This window comes from Equus asinus, chromosome 30 (assembly GCF_041296235.1).
Source record: "Equus asinus isolate D_3611 breed Donkey chromosome 30, EquAss-T2T_v2, whole genome shotgun sequence".
Classification (NCBI taxonomy): domain Eukaryota; kingdom Metazoa; phylum Chordata; class Mammalia; order Perissodactyla; family Equidae; genus Equus; species Equus asinus.
In genome coordinates, this window is record NC_091819.1 from 26,055,567 (window position 1) to 26,071,627 (window position 16,061).

Genomic DNA, 16,061 nt, shown 5'->3' on the forward strand with positions numbered 1-16,061 from the left:
AAGTAACAATATGGCAGTGAGTTCCCTGGCATTTTTTTTTCTTTCATGTATCCTAGACTGATTACTAGAGAAGCCAGCAACACAGAAATGTCAATGGATACAAACAGCAACAAAAACTGCACGATTCCCCATATTTCCCTTTTGATAAAGGGCATCAGCTGCCTGCTGTGTTTGAGAAGTAGTGGCAGTGGGATTGGGTGAAGACGGTGGCAGGATGGGGAGTTAAGAAGGACTCAGAAGACAACCTGATCATCAACAAATTTTAATTCTACTATTTACGATTTGGTCTTATTGGTTATCTCCCATGCAGATATTAATAATCAGTGGTGATAGGTCAACCACCAAACGAGCTTTCTAAACTCTAAGTTGTTCATTGAATAGCAAAAATTCATTTTCATTGACTTTATAAACTAAAAATCAATCAGTCAACTTCAGAAACAAGTGAATTGGAATATCTTGGTCTCATTTAAGGGCAGTATTTATCTGTCCCACTTAATAAACTAAAATGAATTATTTATTATTAAGTTTAATCTCTTGGAAATCCATACAGTGAATCAACCATACGCAATTTATTGTTTTTATTTTTTATTGGTAATTGAGTTTCTTGAATGATAGGTAAGTCAATTAGTGGAAAAATGGAGACACTGTGAAACTAAGAAGTATTTAAATTAAGAAATGTTGAAACTCGTGAAAAGTGAATGTGAAAATGGACAAAACTCAGGACAAATTCTGGCTTGTAGAAACAAGTGATGTACTGGCTGCTCCAGGGAAGACGAGATCTACAGCAGACGTCTCTTTGCAGCATTTTCTCAAGGTTTCCTCATTCGATATCTCTCATTCAGAGAGCACAGTAAGAACAGGTTCAGAATTCTGTCTTCAGCCGCTGGGGGATCTGTTAAGACACTTGGAAACTCCCCAAGACCAGGATTGAGAGCCATCCCCACCACCTCTGCTCCTTGCGTGCCTGATTCTGATTCTCTTTGAAGATGCCAGGCCCCAAAGGAGATGGTGCAATGTAGGCTAGGGGTTGAACTCACCATGGCTGGACAAAAGCACTCTGAACGCACAATGTTCCTTCACTGCCCTCTGAAACAAGTTCAGAATTCCATTTTCATGGCACATCACACCAGGATCGCATATAATCCTAGAGTATCTTTATTTGTTCTATAATTTAATAGTACACCTATAAAATAATTACATTATACTTATAGCTTTTCTTCATTTATAAACAACAACAAAAAACAATTAAATACAATTTGAGCCATTATAAGGTAAACTTTGTACATACAAGAACCCCCAGAAGGAGCTTCACACTGCAGCATATCATATTGCTTCCACTGCTAAATCCACAGTTGGGTTCAAAGAGTGTGCTCATGTCTGTATTCTGTGAGCTCATAGCTTATTGCTTGCCTTATCTGCTTGGGTTCTGTGTTAATAAAACGACAGTGGTTGGCTTTGTGGTCGGCCAGATTCTACCTCTCTCTCCCCTCCTACTCCACTCCATTAGCCTCCATCACAATCACATGGACCTACATTCTTCACAGCTTTTCTGCTGCCTGTCTTTCTACTGAGTCTGCCTTGAGGTTTTCCACTAATGCGAAAATCAGTTCTGAACTTGGACACCCTTCCTGGTCTTTCTCTCCATCCGCACGTTCAAGCTCTCAAGGTTGTCTGTTGAGTTCTGCCACCTGATTTAGGGCTGTATAAACCCATTTCTGAAGCCAAGACCCTCTTTACAATAGCATATGCTGCTCAGGTCTCCTGGTGTTACAGAAGTAACAGCAATGAAACCAGCTGTGCATGGGCAGAAAATGGATTCACCCATGTGCCACACCCCTCCCAAATCCTTGCTGTCAGGTGACGCCCCGCACGCTGCCTAAGGTCAGGAAGCCTCAGTTCCCAGAGCAGCTTGAAGAGGGTCTCTCACATAACTAGGAAGCAGGCCTTTCGGAGTCCCCATGGCAGGAGCACTTGAGACTGAGTGCTGAGGAATTACCAGCGAAAGGTTTTCAAAGTATGCTGTTTCCCACCAATGGCATCTCATTCACATTTATCAGATTCCAGAAACATTACTCACAGGGAAGCTTTTAGTGGGCAATTTAGCAAAGGGACTCAAAGTAGGTATAACTTTGCAGGGAAATAAATTATGTCAACCTTGTGTCAAGAGACCACAACACGAAAACCTCAACATTTCAAATAAAAAATGAAAGGTGACCTAATGTTTTCTCATCTTTTTGAAGTCCGTTCTTTGAAAAGGAAGCCAGTTGCTTTCTGCAGGACAGTTCAACTAGATTTCTATTCTCTAGATTTTAGCCTTTACTTCCTCCTATACCACAAAGTGACCCAGCTCCTTATAATTTTAAATATTTCTTTCTTTTAACAGGAAATATTTCTTGCTTAGAGTCATGGCAGTGAAATAGTATACTTTCTCACTCCATATATGCATACTAAATATTATAGGGATTTTTGAGTTTTGGGTAACAACTTCCCAGTGCATCCCCTCCCTACAGCCATCCCTCACACCCCCATTCCTACGTATGCCACAATGCTTTCGTGTCTTCAGTGAAATATGAGTTCAATGTAAAAATCACAACTCCTCCCATCTCCCTGCGCAGTCTAGGAATAGGTGCATGACAGTGAACTGCTGACCACGCATTACTTCTGAGTAAAACACCTTCTGGGCAGGTCACCCCCCTGCTCTGGTCCTTACTCAGAATGCTGCTTGCAAAGCCAGAGTGAAAACACGTGAAACAATACATGGAGAGGTCTAAAATACTTTTTAACAGCTCTTTACAATATAGGTCAATTATGAAACCAGCGTTAATATGGAGACCTTTGTGTGTAACAATATTCTAATTGCAGCGATAATAGCATGCACACCAGAGTTCATCTTTAGTCCACCGATGGGGAAAGTGAGGAAAAAGAGGCGCCGGTGGCTGGGGGTGGGGGAGACCGTGGCCTGCTGTGAGCAAGGTCCCCAGGGAAGCCCACTTGGTGATCCAAGTGGCTCAAGTTGTCTTCTTGGCATCAGCTTCCTTAGGAGAACCTCCCAGCCCAGGGACATCTTCTTTACAGACCTTGTCCAAGCCGCATCACAGCAGCGCAGAGGGCAGCCCTCGAGCCCCCAGAGCGAACCCTCCCAGCCAGCGGGCCGGGGGCCAGCAGAGGCTGGAGGGGCTGCTCTGCGGACTGACGCATCCTTCGGTGCACGGGGAAGGGGCGAGCTGGAGTGTAGGGTCAGGCCAAGGCAATATTCGCTTTTCCACATGGTGGAAACATCCATGCCGGACTGACAGCGCGTCACCTGAAAGATCCTCTCCGACTGCTGCGTGGTGGGCGGTGATTTTCCAGCATCTTCCTTCGGGCCTGGTTTGGGAGGCACAGGTGAGGCCCGGGGTCGGTCAGAAACACATCAGCGAAGCTCCACTTGCGGTCCGCGCTCGTGACAAGGACACCGTCAGCCCCCGGAGACGTGCTGCTGCTGCGGGGACGCCGGCAGCGTGTGGGTGGCTCGGAGGACAGGGACGGAGGCGGCGGCGGCCGGGCGCGCAGGGCGGGCAGCGTCCCGCCGCGCTCACTGCTTGTCCGAGTCGCTCAGGTTCACGGACATGCACCGGCACTGCTTCACCTTCTGGATCTTTTTGAGTCGGAAGGGAGGGTCCAGGCCGGGGCAGTCGAGCTCCACGAGGACGGAGGTGACGCGCTGCGGTTTGCAGAAGGCGCAGGACTGGAAGGACTCCTCCTCCTTCTTCACGTGCCGCGGGATGTAGAAGGAGTTGCACTGGCCGTAGCAGAAGCGGTTGAGGATGGTGCGGCTGCGGCAGCCCTCCTCGCTCACCGTCTGCCGCAGCGGCTGCGTCTTGCACCAGTCACTCTTGAGGTACTTGCGCTCGGTGACCACCAGGGCCTCCTGGCTGGAGGCCAGCACCTCCTTGATCTGGTGCTGCCATCTCTCCGAGGTGTTGCTGCTGCCGTCCTTGTAAGGCGAGGGGATGGCTCCCGCGGGCCGGTTCTTCCGGGCCTCCGCCACCTTCACCAGCACGGCCACCAGGAACAAGGACAGGGAAAGCTTCCAGAGCATCCTGCAACGACGAGAAAAGCGTTAGAGGGTTTGTTTGGGGCGGGTAATCGCACGCGGCACCGGCTTCCCGTGATCGCTTTACGGTTTTATGAGGAGGAGTGCAGGCAGGTGGGGCGAGGCTGGCTGCTGGATGCCCGGGGGCAGCTGGAGGTGAGAAATGGTTAAAGGGTACACTTACAGACAGCAAGGAAGATGTCCTAAATACTGCCCCGAAGGCAAGGAGGTGGGCAGAATGGTCACTGAGCGATAATACAGTTAGAAAACACAACCACAGAATTGCAAAGCAAAGGCCGTCAAAATAGCTGAAGCCAGGTGGCCCAAGTACCAATGATAGTTAGTGCCCAATGTCAGCTCATGGTAGGATGTGCCCAGCGTGTCCTAAGTGCTGCACATGGATGTCTCATTTGATGCTCAAACAGCCCTATGTTGGAGGTGGCGCCATTTATCATCCCTACTTCATGGTGAAGGAACTGAGAACCGCAGAGGTTGAGGAATCTGCCCAGGGTCGCACAATCTCTAAGTAAAGGCCGGGGATCCGGAGCCAGAGGTCTGCCTCTGGAGCCCTGAAAATTAACCGCTAGACATGATTATGCTCAGGGAAATTAATAAAAACAGAAGGAAAGGTGGGCACGGTTCACAAGTTTCTTAAAAATGACTATGAAAGTTAGGAATGGACACAGATTAGGAAAAGTAATATTTACAAATAATAACATTTAACATCTGCACAGAGATATTCAAACAATTCAAATAAGAGTCATGAATTAGATTCTCATAGTGGAAACCGCTTCCTAGTCGTGAATTAAGAAATTTCCAAGTCTGTGTGAACACTGCCTTAGAACAATGCGGTGGTGACCCACATGAGTGGACTGTCTCTTCAGTCTGTGTATTAGGGGACCATGACACAAGTCCAGCAGGGGTGGGGACTAGAGAGAAATTGTTTTTACTCTAAACCAGGTCTTGTAGGAAGCAAACCAAAGTCTGACTGAAAGACTTCTTCAGAAATTAATTCACAGTTTTTATTCTTATATTTTCATGAATACCCTCAGGGACAGCAACACCCCTCAATAGAGATGATTCTTGTCTGCTTTTACAACTGTAACTCTCATCTTCATGCTTGTGCTCATCCTTACCACTATCTTCACATTTATTCACTCTCTTTTGGCATAGTTTACCACTCACGGATCTGCATGAAACGCTCATTCCTTTAATATGTACACCCCAAAAAGTGGCATGTAAAAATTATATGGAAAGAACGTTATATAGTTACATAATGTATATTAATTACAATATTATATATAGCAGGCATAAGCATATATAATGACTAAAATTTATCATATATTAAGCTCTTTGAATTATTACAAATGTCAAATATATTCATGCTAATGATAATATTTATTAGTGCTCAAAACACATAAGACACTCTTACAGTTTCATGTATAAACATAATGCTCACTATTCTATGCAATAGGTCTTATTGCCCCCATTATATGGATGAAGAAACAGAGGCACTGAGAGGCTGTGTAACTTTCAAAGATCACACAGCCAGTATATTTGAATCCACACATCCTGGCTCCAAGTGACTTTAGCAGCCTCTTTGTTAAAAATATGTGTTAAAATATCTAAGCTAGATAGATAGCTTGATAGAGAGGTGGTCAAAAGGTACAAACTTTCAGTTATAAGATAAATAAATTCTGGGGATGTAATGTACGACATAAAAAAATGTAAGCTAAAACATTTCTCTGTGTCACTGTTATTAGTCTAAGTCACAAGAGGTTGTGCATATCACTGAGCAGAAGATTCCTTCATTCGTCAAGTATTTATTACTTGTTCTGGAGCAAACATTGTGATAAGCATTGTGATTTCCAGGACCTCCCTCGGAGACAAAGACAAAGTTGTTCAGCATCGGATGAGCCCTGACGAGCTCTGCTCCCCGCGTCCTTATCTCATGGGTCCTCTTCGCCTGCTCTTTCCTCCTTGCTCACTCTGCTCCAGCTACACTGACCACCTTTTTGTTTCTAGAATGTGTTCAGCATTCTTCTGCTCTAGAGCCTTTCCCCCAGAATTGTACGGCCCCCCCACCCCCCATTTATGGCTTTCTCCCACACAGTCTCCAAGTCTGCTCAATTGTCACCTCCCAGTGAGGCCTTCGTGGGAACTTCACCACAACTCTGGCTTTCACTGTCTGCTTCTCAGCTTCGTTTTTCTCTGTGGCACTTACCATTTTATAGATAGTGGTTAATGATCTTATTTCTTTTTGTATTGTCTGACTTCCTCCACTGGAATGTAAGGTCCAAGAGAGAAGCTGATTCGTCCTTGACTGCCCTGCACTCAGAACACTGCCTGGTATATAGTTGGCACTCAGTAAACATGAGTTGAATGAACTATGAATACCGTGTGTCTCATTGCCTTCAACACGCTGGCAATTAAGAAGATAGAGAAAGGCGTGCAAACTACAGTGCAACAGTTTCATAGGAACGATGGCACAGGCGCTCCTGGTAGTGATCTTAGGACCAACAACATATGGATCACCTGGGATGCTTTAGACTGTAGATTCCTGAGCCCCACCCCCAAACATTCTGAATCAGCAAAGCTGGGGTGGAGCTTGAGATCTGTATTTTAAAGAATTGCTTCTGGTGATTTCCATGGGCACCAGTGGCCCCAGGGGATAGTAAGGGCACAGGGAAAGAGCATCATCCATTCTTCCTGGAGAGGAAACAGAAGATGCCTAGGAAGTAACAGCTAAATGAGTCTCTCAAAATCTGAATGGGATTCTTCCAGGTGATGACACTGCCAGAAGTGCAGGAGTTGGGTAAACTTAGATGACATGGGGTGAGGGAAGTAAAAACTTGAAAGCAAAGAGGCAAAAAGGGGAGTTTTTTTTTTTGTAAAAACATTTTGTCCAAGACAATGACTGAAATTCTCAGGCTGAGTTTTTAAGAGACTTTTCCCATGCCTGCTTAGCTCCACACATGAAGTGTCATATGAAAATGGCCACACTTCCAGCAGGCTCATGGCAAGCTTTGAATATTGGACTCACTCAGCTTACAAAGCTTATTATATTTGCAGAATGATTTGCGATCTCAATAGTCTCTTAAAAAGAAAGTATGTTGGTTCCATTTTAATAATTTCCGAAATTATTAACATTCTGAGTAAACACAACCAAAAGTTTGCAAGTCCTAGCCAGGAAAGATTTACAGAGTCAGCCTGGTCCCCCACTGCTAGTTCCAGTAACAGCTTCACATGCATCTCTGATGGGCTCAAAAATGTGTGCTTTCACTCAACAGGTCCTAGCTGTTGTCAGGAAGAACAGAGCTAAAACATGTTCAGATCAATTTGGGGCAAACACTCGTAGAGTCAACAGTATTAGATATGGTGATTAACAACATACATTCTTTGAAGGCTTTAAAACATTTTCAGAACATCTGGCAATCACCCTTAGAAGTTACGTCTCACAAGAACCTAAGAAGAAAAGCAAACCTTCCATTTTCAGGATGGGGAAACGAGGCTCATGAAAGCTCAATGACTGGGGCCAAGCCGGGCTCTTCTTTTCTTCCCAACAACTTGTTTCTTTTCTCCTTCACACACAGCAACAGTAGGAGTGCCAAGGACCTGGCATCTCAGTGTCAGGACAGCTGAGTAGGCAAGAGGTATTTTGCTGCGGTGACTGTTAGGTTGTATCCTCTTGACTTCAAGGGCATTAAGACAGTTGAGCCAGCTGTTGCTCACGGCACATACTCCATCAGCCCTTAACTGTGTGGGGTTCACGGCAGGGAGAGAATGAGCATGGTCTTTCTTCGCTTCACTGACCATCGGTGCACACACATGTTAGTGGCCCCACCAGGACCTGAAGTTAGCGTGCCAGAGTCCTGCTCTGCCCTGAATCTCTTTTCTCCTCAGAGAAATTGTTGGCATCCAATTAACCTCTCAGGAATGCTGCCACAACTGCCAGTCCCGACAGCACGAGGACACTGCATTTTACCCTCACAGCTTGTGTTTGGCTTGTATCAGAAGAAACTCATAAATACATCCTGTTGGTTTTATTAATCACCCTTGTGGCCTGACGATGTTGTCAATTTGCAGAGGGTGCCAAGGCTGTAAATGTTGATGGGTTAAGCAGACTGGGTTGGCCAAAGTGGGCTGTGCACAGGAGGAGGTAGTGGAAGCACTTTCCTCTTAAGTGAACGCCCTGGGGCCTGGCCTTGGTAGATGCCAGAACATGGGCTGCACAGGCTGAAGTAGTAACCAGGCAGCTAAAGAATAACTTTCCCCTTTTATCGAACCTTCTTAGAGGTGTCAAGGGGTTCTAAATAGGAGCTTGAGCAATAAAGCTTTCTAATTTCTAGGAAAGAATGTAGCAGTGCGGAATCATCCTTGCCAAAAGGTGTATGTGAGTGACCGAAGGCCAAGGGAGCAGCTAAGCTGAGAACTCACTCCAGAGTGACCTTGCTGAGTCTTCGAGATCAGCTCGAGGCAGTACTGGGCTGTGCGGGAGTGGCGAATGAGATGGGGCTCAAACACTTTCTGTGGCTTGAGAATTCTAGGGCGTCCTTGGGAGGCTGAAGGGAAGCATCCAGGACTGAGTATCGGCAAGCACATCTGGGACAAACTTGCTCCCACAGCCCCGTGAAAACAGATTCAAAACCAAACAGAAAACTCCAAAAGAAAATCCCCAGTGATGTTAGACTTCTGAGATTATTTTTATGAGTTTTATTCGTTCTATGAGTACCAGAGGTACTTCATTCATGACTTGGATTCTTAGGCTGGGAGAGTGGTGGTCTGGCTCCCACCTAATGCCCTAACTCTAGAGGCAGAGGTGGCTGTCCCTGGCCCGGGGATCTTCCTTTAGATCACCCCCTTAGCCTAAGATTGCTTGTCTGCTGAAGCCTGTTACCTCCAGCAGCTGTTATCTGAGGCAAGCTATGGCCCATTGGCCAAACCCAAAGCTGAGGTCTGTTTTGGTAAACAAAGTTGCATTGAGCATGGCCACGCCCATTCATTTACATTTTCTCTATGGCTGTCTTTTGTGCTAAAAGGACAGAGTGAGTAGTGGGGACAGAGACCACAGAGCCCACCAAGTCAAAACCATTTAGTATAGGTCTTTTACAGAAAAACGTTGCCAAATTCTACTCCAAACTTTTCCTATCCAATCCAGACATGGCGTTCCCTTCACTTTTAGGCACTTTTGCTGGAAAAGTAGCTTTGAATTTTAAAATTTCTAACCATGAAACATTTCAAGACAGAACATATAACAAATCCTATGTACCCACTACCAAGATGAAAATGATATTAATGTCTCCCATCTTTATTTTGCAATCTCTTTCTATTTTGAAAGAAAAAGAACAACATAGGTCAAGCTTCAGTATCGTCCTTCCATCCTCTCCCACCCTCATGGAGAGGACCAGCGTCCCGACGTCGGTGTATGTCATTACTATTGACGCTTTTCCCTTTTTACTGCTTATGTTTTGTGTATGAGGGTGTGTCTCTGTGTGCATATGTGATATTCACATAAATAGTACCACACTCTTCTTTTGCAACTTTTTAATTCAAAGATAGGTGTTTGAGATTTCACACATGTGGGTATTTTCAGAAGGGGTCTATTCATCTCGATTGTTCAATAATAAAGCACAGTATACCAAACCTGACCGAGGGACAGTTGGGTTGCTTCTACTTTTTTCGCTGTAGCCAACAGCGCTGCACTGAACATTTTTACATGTGTTTATTTATGCCCATCTGTTAGTGTTTTTCTGGAGGAGACACCGAGAAGTGGAATTGCTGGGTCACAGGATATGTACAACTTGAACTTGACTAAGTTTTGCCAAGTTACTTTCCAAGCGCTTGTAGCAGTTTTCTCTCCCCTGGGTAATGCACCAGTCTCTCTGCTGGACATACTTGCTAACACTTGGTGTTGCCAGATTTACTGCTTTTTTTCTATCTGAAAAATTTGAAATGCCATCTTATTTCATTTTAATTTGCATCTCTCTGATTACAATGGAGTTGATCTCCAACCTCAAATGCAGTAGTGGCATGCTGAGAAGGAATGATTGCAACTGCTTGTAAGTTAGAGAGAGAGATTAAAATATTAGGAAAGGAAAAATAAGAAGTACTAACTATAAATCTTCCAACCTGTCATGAGAAGAATAGGAAGTGACTTGCAATTTCAAAGCAGAATGATTAGGGCATCCCTCATGACTCAGAAGTTTGAAATCCAAATGGATTCATTTACTTTCCCAAGTGACATTGCCTGAGTGGAACACTGACTATGGTTTTGTTCCAGGAGAAGTTTAATTTCATCTGGAAAAGTTATACTATGTTTTCAAAAAGGTTTTCAAGCAAAGAAGAAGTGATCTTATCATTACTTACTTTGACTTCTGGATGGCAAGTGTATCATTTGGGAATTTATAATCAGAGTTTTTAATCTGGGAAGACATTGTTGGGATGAGCTCAGTCTGGGAAATGTAACACTGAGGCAAGATGGCAGCAAAGCATTGAGTTAATGAGAAAATGGTTGGGAAAGCTCTGGAAATGCTGTGCACTTATCCACACGTAGTGGCTGTTCTCTCGAGCAGGGCCACTTGGGAACGGGAGTGAGAACGAGGTTTCTGGGCTCAGAGCAGCTCATTTCGTGACTCTATGTGACTCATTCCCAGGCTTCTCCAGGTTCCCCTCTGTAAAATGGCGTTAATGGCACTTGCCAGCCCCCCACCTCCACCCCAACCCTGTTCCATGTTGCTGTTATGAAGAATGTAGCACTGGGATCAAGTCATGCTCCAAGAACTCTCTGAGCTAAAGGGCCCATGAGTTTTATTTGAAAGGAAGGAAGAAATTATGAGCCATCCATTAAGAATTTGATAGCCAGTGACATTGTTCTCTGCAGCCACTGGGCAGAACCTTTTTTTTTTTTTCCAGATGAAGGTTTTAGGTTGTTGCTCCAGGGATCGGTCATACAGCAGTGATTCTGCCCTCCTCAACCCCTCCTCATCGCCTCCTAGGAGAGCCTGCGTGTTTAGAGCAAGCTTCTAGCACAGCAGGCTTCCGCTTCCCTGAGAGCAGGGTATAGATTTTCTGTCTGTGTAGACATAAAATCAGAGAGGCTCTCAAACACTTGGAGCAAAATCAAAAGCCTCCTGCCATGGACTCCATCCATGTCCCCCGTGCACTCTCTCCATCAAGCTCCTTCGTTTCACTTGTTGGATAGTAGTGCACAGGGATGGTGACGGAGCACACGGCGGAGCCTGGCCAAACTGTGGACCCCCTTTTTATTTCCTCTGGAATTCATGACAAAAGTCTTTTTCCTCCTTTCTCTTCAGTCTTTCCATCTCTTTTCTGGCTTCCTCTAAAAGGTTGGTTGGTGTTCCCCAAGGATTTTTCCCTAACCCTGTTTTCTTATTCCTCACATTCCTACGAAGAATTTCGCTTGTGCCAATGACTTCAACCGCCAGCTCTCTGCTCATGACTCCCAGACTCGAGCCCAACTACCTACTAAACATTCCCCGGATGTCCTGTAGGCACCCGAAATTCTGCATGTTCCAAATCTCATCCTATTTTCTCACTTCCTCTTCTAACAGTTCCTATCTCAATGAACAGCACAATATTTATCCTTTCACCCAAACCAGAGAGCTGAGCATTAGGACAGACCCTGATAAAAACCTTGGTAAAGGTGTTAATTTACCATGTGAGAGCCAAAGTCCCCATTCTTTCTTGCTAAGAGAAGCACAATTTTGTTTGAGCATTGGAGTCCAAGTTCTTCATGGGCCTTCCTACATGCCATGGAGTTGGACTGGAAAGTTGGTTGGCCCAAGACTACTGGTTACTCTCCCCTTCTTATAAGTGATTGATTTAGGTATGGGCAAGGATGCAACCATGCCTATTAAGATGCAAGGCACAGCCTCCCAGGAAAAAGACATGCCAGGAGAAATTATTGTCTTGGTTTTTGGTTGTGATTATGCAAAGATCTGATGACTAAGTCTATGGCCACCATCATGGGTACAAGCATGGGATGAAAGACGAATTTTCACAGTACAGAGCACAAAATGGAAAGCAAGTGAATGCTTACTTAATGTTGTTAGGACATTGAATTAACCATATATTGAGGAAATATGTTCACATAAATAGATTGTAATAGAAATTTGTTTTTAATAGCAAAGAATATCTCCATTTCTTAAAATTTTTCATTTACATGTGAAAAATCACATAGTGATCATCAAAAAATTATTTTTGGTGCTATATCAGCTGACAATTTAATTAGATCCTCCTTCAATTTTGACTTAAAGCAAAGTATTGGAAACAGCCTGACTTGAAAAAGGATTTATTAGTCATCTACTTTTTAGTGAGCGCACCAATACAGAATTGTCCCTTTATTTGGTGCCTACCTAGAGCTTTGTTATACCTCAGGCGATACACCCCCATACGAGCAGGGTGGATGAGAGCCATAGCTTTCTTTTGACAAGTGGAAGAAGGCCATCCTGAAATAGCAGAAAAAGAGAACTTGCCTGTCTGGTCGTAGACGCTTTCTCCAGCAGATCTCTTAGAAGAGAAGGAACAAATGGAGGTTTAGGATTTGAATACTGATTCCTCTAAAACTACCCTTAGTCACAGACCCCTTCGGAAAGTCTTTCTGTAACTCCCAGGAATGTTCAGATGCCAGTTTGAAGACCATTTACCAAGGAGAGTTGCTGGAGCAAAGAGATGACAAAGAACATACTTCCTTAGTATATATTATATGCATAATTAATCATACGCACATGCACAGAAAATGTCTGCCAAATCTTGTCTCTTCCTGGAAATAAGGATTATTCGTTCATGAAAACATATAAAACAACAAATCTCCATCTATGGAGCATCTCTTAAAGACAAGTAAATAATTGAAATTTACCTTTGTGTATTTAATAATTATTTACTGAATTTGTAACATATTTATACTATTTTGATCAAATACTGTTCTTTACTCTAATGAGTAATCAATCCACAGGGATAATTTAAATAGTTAAAGCTTTATGACAACAGAATTGAAATGAAAATTTACGTGCATACTTTTGAAAAGAATGACAGCGTGAAAAATAAAGACTTTCAAACACAAACATTTTATTTTAGGAAAAATTCTGTGGGGAGAACCAGAGTGAAATATGAGTTCAAGAGAAAAAATAATGTAAAATTTTGTTTAAAGAAGTATTTCTACATGTATTTTTAAAAATGTATAATAGTGGGCAAAAAAATAGCTATAGGATTTAGCTATTATGGTATTTGGATTCTTCTAGAGACGTTAAGAAGATTATTGAAAACAATGTATTTTAAAACATCAACTTTGCAATATTCTTTAAATGACATCCACTGCAAATTTTAGACGTCAATTAAAAAGTTTGTGAGAGGTTATATAGATTTAGAACTACAAATGTTTACAGAATAGCACACTAAGGCATATTAAAGTAGATTATCATATTATAGTATTATTTCTAAGAGTGCAAATTGTGTTAATGATACTGGGCAAGAAGAATAATTCAACCTTGAATTCTTTGATAGGCAAAAACGTTATGTCCACATGTAAATGTTATGAAGAAAGAGTTCAGGCTTTGTTACTCTCCTATTCACGCACTCGAGTCTCTTGAATTCTGCAACTTCTCTTTCCTGACAGTTTTTCAAAACATTCTGTTGGCTAATGGGTCCATAGAGGCCTGGAAAGTCCCATATTAAGTAATTTAATTGAAACAAGAAGCCTGGATCAGCTGGTGTTAAGTCTTACGCACCCTGCCTTTTTCAGGTTCGTTCCTATTGACAACCGATGCTGAACTCAGACAAATTAGAGGGCAAATTCAAGGCTCTTGACCAAAGAAAACAAACATAACCAGAGAAAACCGGGAGACTTAAAACATGCCAATGGACAAGGAGTCATGGAAAAACTTAAAAAATAAACGTGTCGAAAACTTAGTAAAAGTGAATACCAATACCAAAACCAGTCTCCATTTCTGAGCCTATAATAGGCAACACTTTTACTAATGATGTAAGCATTAATTAGTTCGTTCATTCATTCTCTGTGTTCCATGCACTTTCCTAAGGGTCGGGATACAGAGCTGAATAAGACATCAACTTCATGTCAGGAACGAGATAAATAAACAAAAAGTGACATTAACCCTGGAAGCAGGAGAATTGTTAATCGGCTATTTAAGTCATTCATGAAAGAAAGGATGTGAGACTGAACTAGAGGGACAATGGGGATAGAACAAAAGGAAACATTTTAGGTATTTGGGCTTTAACATGTTGAAGTGGTTGAATGGATGTGTGGGGAAATCTCGGTATCTATCCATTCCCATGATAGAGACCATGGGAGGAAGAGCTGGTTGGCAGGGGAGTCTCTATGGCACAAGGAAACAAAGATGTCTGGTAGAAGATGGTCGTCCGAGGGTGGATCTGAAGTGATGCCCATTATATGGGAGTAGTAAGATCACTCAGTGTTAGAGCTAAGAGAAGAAGTAGGCTGAGGGCAGAGCTCTGGCGGCACAAGCTTTTCAACGGAGCAAGGAAAGGAAACCTACAAAGGTGGCCGAGGAAGGGCTGGAACAGCCTCAGCTGTAAGTTCTGGCGGGCAGACTGAAGCGCTAACTGCATTATGAGGGTGATCATGGCTGGAGGAGCTTCAGAGATGTGGTGGGGGTGGGAGCAAGATTGCAGGGGAAGAAGTGAAGATAATGTGCAATGGATCTTGTTTATTACACTCTGAAATTTTGCTGATAAACCATAACTCGTCTAGCCTTCCAAATATTTAAGGATTCACTCTGAGTGAGGTAAATGGAATAACTGGAGAGGGTAGGAATTACTTTCTGAACCACAACATCAACAACCCAAGCAATATCCCCCTGAAAAGCTAAAGAACATGAGGCAAGTGCCCAGCTGATGCCCCAGATTGAAGTTCCCTATACTTTTTCTGAGATGTCTCTTGTTTTTCAAATAATTCATCTTCCCAAACACCTAACTTACCAGCTCCCTACATTGGAAAACTCCATCAGAGGACAGACCGAGTCTGTTTGATCACCACCAAATCCCTGGAACTTAGCACAGGTCCCCATGCACAGTATATGATCAACAAATATTTATTGAATAGATGGATGAATATCTAATATTTTAGAGAAATTACAGATGTTGTATTTGCCGGTATCCAAACAGTCAGAATGCAACTGATATTTGAGAAGGGGAAAGCCTGGGATGTTAAGGGAATCATGCCTTTGCCTTTTTAGGGGGGAAATAAAGCAAATTTAAGTATACCATTCATGCAGCAAATATTTACTGAGTGCACATGTGCTCATGATATGTTTGGTGTCCATTCTGCTTTTTATAACTCTCTGTTTAGATCTTTCCTTGGATCAGCCTAATTATAAATAATGTAAATAAAAAGGCCTTCTACTGAACTTTTGAAGTATTCGTAGGGAATGTTTCTTGTTAACATCAAACAGAACTAGTTGTACCTTAAGCCAAGCTTATCAAATATTTTCTAATATACCATTTCCAAACACAAGTATTGGCACAGTTTTCCATACAGCAAGTTCTATTAACAATATCTATTATTGTATTCAAAACAAATTCAATACAGGACACTTTTTCTTTAATAAGTGGTCCTCAAACTTCATTATCAATAAGACACACGTGGGAATTTGTTAAAAATGCAGATCCCAGGCCCACCTATTGCAGGAATTCTGATTCTCAAGATTTGGGCTGGAACCTGAAAAATGGCACTTTTAATAAGCACTCCATATTTGAAAAACACTGGCTAAATTATTTGTCTAAAATATAATGATCTGGGCTCTGGTCCACTGCCCAGGGCAAACTTCATTAATTATATCCTCATTAATAAGGCCAGAGACTAATCCAGTTAGACACAGAAATCAGTGTTGAAGTTCATTGAAATTTACATCTAAGATGTCTTCTTTCTTTGAGCAATTTCCCCGTGTTTAGAGTAGAGGACTTCTTTAATGGTTTGTGACAGGAAGATGTG

General features: G+C 42.9%; 1 protein-coding gene across 2 annotated transcripts in view; it reads right to left on the bottom strand.

Moving 5' to 3' along the window:
- Positions 1-2,758: 2,758 nt before the first annotated feature.
- Positions 2,759-16,061, bottom strand: part of GREM2 (gremlin 2, DAN family BMP antagonist) — a 100,476-nt gene continuing 87,173 nt past the window's right edge. For both annotated transcript variants that reach the window (XM_014858929.3, XM_070501560.1), the window contains exon 2: positions 2,759-4,082. In XM_014858929.3, coding sequence (XP_014714415.1) covers positions 3,575-4,081 — 507 coding nt within the window. In that variant the 5' untranslated portion in view covers position 4,082 and the 3' untranslated portion in view covers positions 2,759-3,574. The remainder of the gene's footprint in view (positions 4,083-16,061) is intronic.